The sequence below is a fragment of the Eurosta solidaginis genome, chromosome 2 (genome assembly GCF_040869045.1).
Source record: "Eurosta solidaginis isolate ZX-2024a chromosome 2, ASM4086904v1, whole genome shotgun sequence".
In the NCBI taxonomy this organism is placed as follows: Eukaryota; Metazoa; Arthropoda; class Insecta; order Diptera; family Tephritidae; genus Eurosta; species Eurosta solidaginis.
In genome coordinates this window covers 33,138,158-33,149,682 of record NC_090320.1, presented here as the reverse complement: position 1 = coordinate 33,149,682, position 11,525 = coordinate 33,138,158, and the positions used below count along the sequence as shown (strand labels likewise).

Sequence of the window (11,525 nt, the reverse complement as noted above, 5' to 3'; positions counted from 1 at the left end):
GTCACAGTCCGGGTGGTATTCTACTTTACCACCTGGGACGTGGGATGAGCTGGGGTTCTTTCAACACATACACACACGCACTCACACTGGACATCACAAATTCGGCAAAGAAAAAATTATATAAAACAAATTTAAAAATTACAAAAAAAACCTAATTAGCGGACATATATATACCTAGGCCGACTAACGGACAACTTGCGGTTACAAAAAAACCCCTTACAAAAAAAAATAAAGTGCGTGCAGCACTGCCTCACCGGGTGAATACAAAAATCCGGAGGACACGACGTTCAGTCTCGTGGATCCCTCAGCTACCGGAGAAGAAGATCATTCCGGACACCCTGATCCGTCCAACCATCCCACCACAACGCAGGTAGCAGCTCCTGCGGCTGTTCACCCCGGACTGGTGGGATGGTCAACAGCTTGACCAGGAGTGACCCTCGCACCCGGCGCCTCAGGCCCCACGTTGGGAGCCATCTGTTATGGAATCGCATTTTCGGTGGAAGCAGTAAGGAAGGCGGTCGGCATTATGTGGTGTTGTGCAATGGCTAGTCATTGTCGGCTTGGGCGGGTCCTTGCCAACCATACTGTTCCTGCGCCATATACAGAGAAAAGTTCTTATCATGCCTATTCAAAGCTCAACTGTCAAAATTCAAAAAAAAAAAACCGACAGAAGCGCAGAGACCGACTCAAAACGCTTATAAATTCAAACTAAAACAACATCCGGCCGAACCGGATGTCACGGACAGACCGTTAACATTAAAAAATTTAAAAATTTAAAAAAAACTAAACGCAAAAAAAAATTACCGAACCGGACATGGCCGGTTACCAACGCTGAAAATCAGAGAAAAAAATGCTGAAAATAAACACAAAAGGGTATAAACAAAAAGGGCCGAATATAACTTGGGGGCGCTGCGGGTGGTGTTGCGACGCCCGGTACTTATCTCACCCTCAAAAACCATGGCCACCGACGCACCTGAATTTCGGTGGCCCCTTACCTGGTAACCCTACGTGCCTTCTAAATGAGCCAGAACACCAGCATTCCCATTTTAATTACAAAGTTTATTCAAATTTCATTATTAGCCGCGTTCTATTCTAAGCGAGTGCGAAAAGAACGCCAAACTCGGTTAAAATTTCCCTGCATGTATTTAACAACACTGGTAACATTTCAGCTGTCAAAATCATCTGTTGTTTATTATTGACGTTTTCTTTGTTTAAGCACGAAAATTAAAACATTTTTGTAAATTATAATATTTGTTGTTTTGAACACCTATCTTGGCGCCTTTTTTATATTTTCGTTGCAAAACTCGTGAAATTTGCAATACAACGTTTTTGAAAACTTACTGGCAATAAATAAGCAAAATACTAATAAAAGAAAAGCAAAATGAGTGCTCCGGAAAACTATTTGGTAAATTACTAATTAATTAAAGAAATTAGAAAGAAATAAAATAAGGTGTAGTAATCTTTCAGATTGAATTTCTTCTCTTGGATGACCAGAGTGAATTGCGTGCCCGTAGGCAGGAAGAAGTTGTCGACGAAATCTTGGATGCTGTTTTCGCAAGTTCCAGCTCCTCTGAGGACTCTGACACCGAAAACGAAGATCATGTAAAGTGCGAAAATTTCGAAGCGACTCTTGATGCGATGAATCAGAAAGATTTTAAGATGCACATGAGACTGAAACGTGAAACTGTGGAATACCTTATTAGTAATATCCAATAGATTATTCATATAAGTTTGTAAATACTAAATCACTTAAATTATTTTTCCTTTTAGTGAGATATTCCAATTATGCCCCTGATCCATCTAGCGGTGGAAGGCCACCAGTTACGGCCAAAAAGTCTGTATATATGTATATTTGGTACGTGAGCAACACAGTGACCTTCAGACAACTAGGTAATTTGTTTGGGGTGGCTCAGTCGGCAGCGTGGTCAGTAGTGCAGCGAGTTGCTACTTTTTTGGTGTCCATAGCCGATGAACACATAAAGTGGCCACAAGGGGCTTATTTGCATGAAAATGCAGAAAAATTTCGTGAAAAGAAACGTACTCCTGGTGTAATTGGGGGAATCGATTGCACACACATTGCCATTAAGGGACCAAAGAATTGTAAGGAAATGTACTTTAATAGGAAGAAAGCATACAGCATAGTGGTTCAAGCCGTAGTCGATTGTAACAAAAAATTTATTGATATTACCTGTGGTGAACCAGGATCGCTTCACGATTATAGGGTACTAAGACGATCCAAACTCTTTGAAGACGCAGAAAGTCATTATGAGGAAATGTTTCCCAACTCGCATTTCATCATAGGAGATTCCGCATATCCTTCGAACAAGTGGATAGTATCACCGTTCAAAGACTATGGAAATTTAAATGATGCGCAAAGAAAGTTCAACGAAATACTTTCATCTACACGAATGGTAGTTGAAAACGCATTTGGTTTGTTGAAAGGCAGATTTCGGAGGCTTTAAATGTTTACAGAGCAAACTGACCTTAAGATGATAACTAACATAGTAGTCAGCGTATGCGTTTTGCATAACATTTGCATTTCTTTTGACGACTTGTATGACATGAACGAACAAAGTACAGACACCCTATTCGCTACTGAGGATGAAAGGGATGAATCCGGTATTGATGATGCACTTGACAGGAGGCAAAACCTTTTCAACTATTTGATACAGAATCACATCATTTAATGTCGTAAGTGGTTAGCATGAAAAAAATAAATATATACATTTTACTATCATATATATTTTAAAATTTAAGATCAAATCAATGTCAACTATGGCTAAAGGCACCAAACGCTTTTGTCAAATACAAATTGGTTATTTATTGAAAAAACTTTGCAGCACAAGCGACGATACCGATGATGATGGTGACGCTGGTACTACCATTAAGAAAGCCCCTATACGTGGCATGGATGTTGACTCCAGTGATTGTATGGTACTATGATTTTATAAAATATTATTATTTTTTTTTTAATAATATAACAATTTGTCAACCCTTGTTAAACTAATGAGTTATAAATCAAAAATGATAAGCAGAAAATAAAATTAAATAACATTATATAAACTGTAATAAATGCAGTCCCATATAATTATTTAAATAAGTGATTAGAATTAGTTAGCAACTACGTAAGTATATGTGGATTAGAGGTTTACGCCGATCCTTTTATCGGCGGCGGCAGCGGCGGCGTACTCCGGTATTTTTACTTTAAAAAGCTTGATCTTTCTATTTAAACAAATATTTAGGAAAGGTTTTGTTTGTATTTATTTAAGGAAATCAACGGTTTGACCATTTCGGAAGAGATACATAAAATGGTCACACTTTTGTCTGTATATTTCGGCGTAGTTTGTGCCTCCTTGGCGGTCACACACAAAGGCGACTTACGGTTGCTATTAGTGGTCTTTTAATACTCATGCTTCTAGTGGCACATGTAGCCTCCAGATTTTTCGGCTGTTTTTAGGAGCTACAATTCCCGATGTGCGAACAGTAGCAATCCCGACCACCAGTCGCTACCACACCTGACCCTCACACCATATGACAGCACGGAGGCTATAGGACTGCGACTTCCAACTCATACCTTCGTCGACGTCACTGTCCTATAAGCTCTTGGTGTAGCTCCGAAGACTTTCCAACGGATGCTTCTGTCGAGCTATACTTCCGAGCTACACCAGAGAAGCACCTTGAAACGTTAGGGAGTGACTATTCGGCCAAGGATGCCGCCCTCGAAATCATAAGCAGTCTAAGTGGATGTCATTGCGACATGGGTATCGTATAATCCTCGGCGCATCTACATAATTAAAATTTTACAAGGACCCTGGATCAAATTTTTAAAATGTAGACCAAAGTTTGCAGACGTTTGTGTTCACAACATTGATTTCAATAGTCTTCGTTAAATCAAAACGATATTTTAGAATGAAAGTTGAAAGATGTGAAATGTTGCTTTCCGGCCTTATGTTATAAGAGCCCATTATGGATGACCGCGTAGCTTCAGTTTTCGTACTAGTTCGACTGTCCACCACGGCGGCGGCGTTTATCGGCGGCGTATATCTCTAATGTGGATATAATATTTGAACCGTTTATTGAAATTGGCACAAGTACATTTTCGAAATCATTGAACTTATTGCAATTTTGGTAAGCTACAGTCATTTCCATTCAAGCAAGCATTCTTAAAACCGTATTCGAAAAAATTTAACTAAATCATTGGCAAAAATATGAAATGTCTTTTTTAGTTTTTTTGTTAATAATAATACTGACATATGAGTCCAGTTGATAATAAAATAATCGTAAAATTGAACATGATTATAATCCAGACTGAACTCTACATAGAGTAACCTAACTCTACCGGTTGTTTATAATCAATCTAAATAATTCGATACATAGAAAAGTGTACTTGTGACACTCTGCAAAGAAACGGTTCATCTGTATAGTTATGCACTATTATTAAAAATACTAAATGTTAATAGAATGTGTTTTTAAACAAAAAAAGTTAAAACTTTAAGGCAACTTTTCAATCGTTTTATTCACTTTCTTTCATAACAACATAACATAACAGCATAAACATTTCATACATTTAGTAATTTTTTAAATTAATTCGTTCATCAATTTCATAAAATATAAGGCAATTTACGGATCCTATCTTTTTTAAATTTTTTCAAAACCACCAATTTCATAAAAAACAACCGTTTAAACATATCATACTTCTAGTAGAAATTAAAATTAATTTGTACTTCAATTTCCTAACATATAAAGCAATTTAAAATGAAAGGCAGTGTTTTATGCACACGTTTTTAAGATGAATAAACATCAAACATTTTGATAATGAACTTACACCTGCGAACAGAAAAATAGCAGTCTCAATTCTTAATACATTTCGTCAGTTAAATACTTTTTTTATTTCCGATACTACACGAAAAAACTTCCATGATTTTTTTTAACTGAAGCTATGAAAAACAGTATCGAAAACGTTTTCGAAAAACGCAAAAATTTACCGAAATTTTGAACTTCTTATTTATGGTTCTATGCTTTTTTGGAGTATACAATTTTGTAGCAAAATCAATTTTAGTATAACAAAATTCTCGTTGATTTTTGAAGTTTTTTGAAGGGTGTTTGAGATTTTCTTCTATACAAATTGTGAAACAGTTTTTTTATGAAAGAAAATTTTAAAGACATTTCGGTAAAAAAAATACTCAAAAATCAATGCAATATAAAAATAAAACTTGTACTTTGTTATACTAAAATTGACAAAATTGTATACTCAAAAAAGTTTTAAGAACACCAAATAAAAAGTTCAAATTTAGGTAAAATATTTGATATTTTGATTCTTTTTGAAGTGTAACATTTGTAAACAGTTGGGTTTCTCTGCTGTCACCATCACCACTAGAGAGCTATTGAAGAGACGCTCCGAGTCACGCTGTGGCCACCTTGTCACACTTACTGACGGAGATAATGCGAAGCCATCTTTACCATCTAATAAGTAAATTGCACTGTAGAGGAAGAAACATTTTATAAAATTTAATAAAATCAAAAAATGATAATTGTTTTAAAATGGGATAAATTATTGTATGTTAAAGTATAGCGAAGTTTGAATAGGTCTCATTCTTCATTCTTAGAAACATGTACGAAGGTACCTCGTAAGATATTAAAAATCCTCAACGCTTTTTTGCAATAACTTAAAAAAAAACTCATATTCAAATTTCTGTTTAACTTCTTCATATCAATAGCTACCTTTACCACCAGGAGGAGTCACTATTGATCCTACGCCTATGCTATTGTTTCCTATATCGATGAGCTTTGTAATAAAATAAACCGCTATCTCCCCAATCTCTCCCTCACTAGGGTAGGCACCTTGTCGTTGGTGTGAGGGCTTAGCCGATCTCCATAGCGCCCGACTATGAGGCGGAGCTGTTTAGGACTGGCATCTACGCCGTTTCGCCTCACAGGAGGGCGGCGGGATGTCGGTGACCAAGAACTGTAAGTCGAAGGCAGTTCAAAAGGTTTGCTGCTAGAAACCCTCGGTTCTGCAACCGGTACGAGGAAGAAGCGTCGAATGGTAGAATGAAGAGGCAACGTTCGGCGGAAGGCGACAAGCCTGCTTTAAGAGGCAGAAATGACCCAGTCCCAGAGCCGAGAGGCAGGGCAGTCGCATAGACAAGACAAGTAGGCCCAAAGCTGTAAGACAGATGGGCCCCAATAGCCTCGAAGGCTGCGAGTCAGAGGGAAGTTCCAACTACGGAAGTAGGAGATAAGCCAAAGGGAGATAACGCTAAGACTCCGACTTTCTCGGAGGTGCTAAAGGGAGTTAAAGCTAAGACTCCGGCTTTCTCGGAGGTGCCAAAGGGAATTAACACTAAGACGCCGGCTTTTCCCGAGAAGATGAGTGATGTGGCAAAGCAGTCACTGACTGTGGCGCTGGTTGATCGTAGCAGTCCTTTCGAACAGATGACTAGTGAAAGGTGGAGATCTGTAGAAAGAGAGCTTATTAGCTTAATGCTTAAGATGATGCAGGGATAACCAAGTAAGCGCCTTCCAGCCTTTGATTGGGGAGATGGTATAATGGTGTGAAGATGATAGCGTGCTGTGAGTCGCACAAAGGAACACCCGGCACAACAGTTACAAGAGGCTGAATGGGGGCTTCGAACACTGTAAACCAAAAGGGCAAGGGGAGAACGACGACGTCACGATGAAGGTGCTGGAGGGGGACAAGCAGCCCATTGGTGCTGCGTGTCCTACAGATAAACCTCCAACACAGTAAAGTGGCGTCGAGCGAACTCCGGGGAAGATCGGTCACGTGTATCCCAAAGATTATAGACCCAATAGCTTAACATCATTTCTACTCAAAACCTTTGCTTATAGATGTGTACATAAAGTCCAACGTGGATGAAAGGCTGCTCTCCACACTACAGGCGTACACCAAAGGCAAGTCAGTAGACACCGCATTGCATAGGGTGGTAATGAGCATAGAAAAAGCCCTGGAATATAAGGAATATGCTCTAGAAGTCTTCTTAAGCATTGCCGGGGCTTTCAACAGTGTTTCTAAATGGGCGATTATGGGTGGTCTTAATTACGTTGAAGTAAATCCAGCCATACCCAGATGGATCGACTGCATGTTAAACTGCAGTAAGATTACATCGCAATGGGGATTGTACGCGGCCACGAAATTAGAGGACAGGGGCACTCAGGGAAGGGTGCTATCACCTCTGCTGTGGACTCTGGTCATTAACCAACTGCTCACGGGATTTTACGAGGGACCAGCAAAACTTACGGTTTACGCAGATGACGTTGCATATGGTCTTGTTTACAAAGAGGTACAAAGTCCCTAAGTTAGGAGGGGCGACCCTAAGGGAGAAATCGTGCACAAAATATCTAGGAATCATCCTAGACAGTAAGCTGTCATGGAAGCTCAACGTGGAGGAGAGGGTGAGGAAGGTTTCAACGGCACTTTATGCATGTAAGAGAATGCAAAAGAACCGGCATATACAATCAGAAGGCACTCAAAGACGATGCCTCAAAACTAACAACCAAAAGCAATAATTATCATTTCACTGACACAAATTTAATAGTTTTTTCTTCGAGAGTTGGAACAATCTTTTCATTATATTACTTAACAATTTAAAGGCTTCATTCTGTATTGCGAACGATAGCTCAGACAAACGATTCGCCTCCAAACGATTTCGTCTAGCAATGGTATTCTCTATCATTTTTGTTCGGTCTTTACGTTTCTAACTAACAGGAAGGCAAAAGTAATTGTCAAGTGATAAGTTGCCATTGTTTAACATAGTGCAAATACACTAGCAATTCGTCTCTGATCCGCAACGAAAGTTCGTTTCGTAATAGAGAATGAGGCCCTAAGATTAGACATTTTTTCAATTTGTATTTTGACTTACCAGCAACAACAGAATCATGTTTAATTGTACACCGCACAATCAATATAGCATCATGTAACGAAGCTCAGTTTCTTCCAAAAATTGTTCGGCACCGCCACGTAAAATCAATGTATATGTTCTAGCATTAACGCAAACCTTAAATAATTATAAACTATGAAAATAAAATCAATGTCAAACCCAAAATCAAACCTTGGAAAATGTTGAAGCGTTCACCACCAACTTGACGTTCTTCAAAGTAATCACAGTAACCCAAAACCCTTGAATTAATATCATTAGCTGTAGTCATAACAGCACCACCACACGCTTTCATTGTACGTTCCAAATCTTTTTCTGGTACACGAACAGCACAGAACACATCACAACCTGAAAAATACTGTGTACCAACATCACCAATTGGTAGTTTAGATAACACAACAATGGCGCCTTACTTAGCTAGTTTATTGTACAGAATACGCCATTCAGCATTCTTGAACATTATCAATACGTACTTCAGATTTATCACGCTCAGCCTTGAATTCCTATTCTATATTTAATAATGCGATTTAAATTTTTTGTATGACATTGGGTCCAACTAAGAAAAGTACAGCGTCCACAACTATTTTAGAAAAGAAATCTTTTTGTTGATGAATAAGTTTGGAGGACATTGCTGTGGCAGCGCATTTTTCCAATAAAGCACGTTGTTGTTCCTTTGATTGGCGCTTCGACATTTACAGCCATGTCATATTTTGGTCATGCATAATTGTAATGCTTTACGTATAGCTTTAATGCATGCACGCCTTCCTCCACATATGGCTTAACTTGTTTTAAGATTTCACCTGCTTCAAGTACTATTGAAGTGGTGCCATCGCCGACCTGATAAGAGAAACATTTTTATTCTACACATTCTAATATAACAAAAAACTTACCTCAGCATCTTGAGATTTGGCGATGTCGACTAGAGTTTTAGGGCTGGATATCCAATAGTTTCATAATGTTTGCACCATCATTTGAAATTGTGGCCTTACCACTGTCCATACTGCGTGGACCCAATGTAGTGCGTACAGCGTCCACAATTGATTGCGAGGCATTGATGTTGGACATGAGTGGCTCATATTCACCCTCAACCGTTCGTGCCATTGGTGAGATGGTAAGTGTAAAGGGCAAAGCTGTTGTTTTTAATAAATCAGCTGTTGCAAGTATGCAATACAAAGAGGACCTGCAAACGAGAAAGATCAATGTAATTGCCAAACAAAACATTAATTTCGAATATCAATACCTAACGTAACGTGGCGAGGAGTTACCCTGATCTTCTACCACATATTTTGTGGTCACCAGTGGTGGTAATAAACCCTGTTGATAAGTAATAAAAGCACAACCAGCGCCATTTTGATTTTCAAAGATAACCTTATCGGATTTGGCATCTGATCGGGATCTAAATGGCGTTGGGCTTCATCATACTGTAGCGGCTGTTGATATATACCAGTACCAGGTGCAGGTGCTGCTAAAGAAAATAATAGAAAAACAATCATCAGCAATATTTGAAATATATTAGTTGTATTAGCATACCTTATAACCAGGACGTCTGGGTATTGGGGGTTGACCCGGCATGGGTGGCTGCCTGGGCATTGGCGCCTTTCCAGGTTGTGTTGGTGGCATGATTTGACCCATGTAACCACCTGGTGCAGCTGGTTGTTGTAGAGGATGACCTGGCTGCTGAGGTTGTGGAGGATAACCAGGTGGACCAGGTTGTGGTGGATAGCCCGGCTGTTGCGGCATTATGCAGCATAAAATATATATGGAATGAAATGTAATAACAAAAGATTTATTTTCTTTTGTTTTGTTTTGCGCTTTTTGAGTGAAGTTGGCTGCGATAGTTCTATATGTCAAAAAATTTCCTTGGTGTATTTTAAACTTCATTCACAATAGAGCAATATTTTCTATTTTCAACACTACCTCTCAACTCGGTTATTGATTAGCCGACTACGCGAGGACTGGATAAAATAACCGAGTTAGTGTTGTTGCTTTGAATGTAATTCGATGAATAAGCGAGTGTTCTTTTCGTGCTCGCTTAGAATAGAAGGCGCCTATTATTAACGTATGTATGCTACAAAAAAAAATTTTACGGTAGTACAGGTTTCTTAACCAGGGCTACCGCCTAGGCTCCAAAGCCAAAACAAGGCTGCTTATAGCATCGTCCCAAGACAACTTCAGAACAAAAAATGTTGAACTACGAGCAGCTATTTACGGTATGAAAATGTATATAAGTGCGTGTAGTATATAAAGGAAGAGAAAAAAAATTATCCAACAGTTTCCACTTTATTGGGCCGAAATTGAAAACGAAATCTAATATGAATATTTAAGTCTGGCTAAGTTTGTCCTGTTGGAGGTTCCTTTCTTTTCTCTTACTTTTGCTCGTAATATTTCAAGCTATACCTATATTTATGTCACCCCCTTTTTATTTGATAAGGGTTATAAACGCTTGGTGTGAGAAAAAAAATGTAATTAAATGTGCTTATGGATAGTAAATATACTACATACAAAGTAAAAATTTGGTTTAATGCCCTTTTTTTTTGTTATTCACAAAACATATTTTAGGGCTATAAAGTTTGGATACAAATTCCGATAATTGGGCCCCCTTACAAAATTATTATGTTGTTGTAGTAGAACTTATTTTGAGTTTAACAAAATATCAAATTGGTATAACGCATAGTATAATGACACTAATATGTAACATGTACTAAGAAAATTTGTTATAAAAGCAATTAAGATTAAATTTGGGGTAAATCATACTCCTCGAAGAAATCGTTTCACATATTCAAGTAAAACGTAAACTTTTAAATTCATAGTAAATCATAATCATCAACGAAATCGTTTTACATATTCGAGTAAAACGTAAACTTTTAATTTTATAGTAAATTTAACGGAATCGTTTTACATGCTCAGGTAAAACATGAACTTTTAAATTTATAGTAAAATTAACGAAATCGTTTTACATGTTCAAGTAAAACGTGAACTTTTAAATTTATAGTAAAATTAACGAAATCGTTTTACATGTTCAAGTAAAACGTAAACTGTTTTGCATTTACCAGTCAGTGCTGGTATTGTTTTGTTTTTTTTTTCTTGCGTCTAAGTTAATTAAACCTCTTTAACTTAACTTTACGTTACGTCTAATTTTTTAACTTTACTACAAGTGGATGCTGCTTGCTCTCTTTAACTTAGGTATATGCATGTATGTATGTATTACATGTTAAGATTCTATACTAGGGTTATAACCTTAAATTTGAATATGTTTGTATATTAATACTATATGTTGTTGCAGAATCAAAAGAAAATGAAAGAACAAGGTTGAGGCTACAAATACGTATATTTAGTCAGTATCGGAACGAACTCACCGCTTTAACCGCTGATATTCGTTGTCGTAATCGGGATGGCCGGAGGCCTAGGTTCGCTGCCCTGCGGTTGTTGTTGTAGCTGGTATTGTTACGCTGGTATCGTTGTAGCCTGAATGGTCGTGGCTGATAAGGTTGCGGCTAGTATTGTTGTAGCCGGTATGGTCGTAGCCATGGTACAATTACCAGGTAGAAGCATTAGCTAAAATGCAACCCTCCCGTGTATTTTGTTGTTGCCGATTGTACATAAACTGTCAATCGTTCTTTTAGTTTCTTC

At 38.0% G+C, this 11,525-nt stretch overlaps 2 protein-coding genes across 9 annotated transcripts; one reads left to right on the top strand and one right to left on the bottom strand.

The window, feature by feature from the left end:
- The first annotated feature begins 1,231 nt into the window (after positions 1–1,231).
- On the top strand, positions 1,232–3,073 carry LOC137242044 (uncharacterized). Of its 2 annotated transcripts, none has more exons than XM_067769409.1 (4): positions 1,232–1,405; positions 1,495–1,702; positions 1,771–2,691; positions 2,758–3,073. In XM_067769409.1, exons 1-3 carry the CDS (start codon positions 1,382–1,384, stop codon positions 2,460–2,462), a joined length of 924 nt encoding a protein of 307 aa, XP_067625510.1. In that variant the 5' UTR covers positions 1,232–1,381; the 3' UTR covers positions 2,463–2,691; positions 2,758–3,073. The 2 variants fall into 2 exon arrangements, with proteins under 2 accessions (XP_067625510.1, XP_067625509.1); XM_067769408.1 differs by having other exon boundaries at positions 1,237–1,405; positions 1,468–1,702.
- Positions 3,074–4,503: 1,430 nt separating this feature from the next.
- Positions 4,504–9,672, bottom strand: LOC137242043 (protein transport protein Sec24C-like). Of its 7 annotated transcripts, none has more exons than XR_010950066.1 (7): positions 9,426–9,672; positions 9,136–9,357; positions 8,786–9,075; positions 8,309–8,732; positions 8,070–8,253; positions 7,881–8,015; positions 4,504–5,480 (listed from the first exon to the last, which is right to left on the bottom strand). XR_010950066.1 is itself a non-coding variant. In XM_067769407.1 (4 exons), the coding sequence occupies exons 1-3, from the start codon at positions 9,633–9,635 to the stop codon at positions 8,823–8,825; spliced, it is 537 nt and encodes a 178-aa protein (XP_067625508.1). In that variant the 5' UTR covers positions 9,636–9,672; the 3' UTR covers positions 8,267–8,732; positions 8,786–8,822. The 7 variants fall into 7 exon arrangements, 1 of the variants encoding a protein (XP_067625508.1); XR_010950061.1 differs by having other exon boundaries at positions 9,136–9,209; XR_010950063.1 differs by having other exon boundaries at positions 8,070–8,243; positions 9,136–9,209.
- Between the last annotated feature and the right edge of the window lie 1,853 nt (positions 9,673–11,525).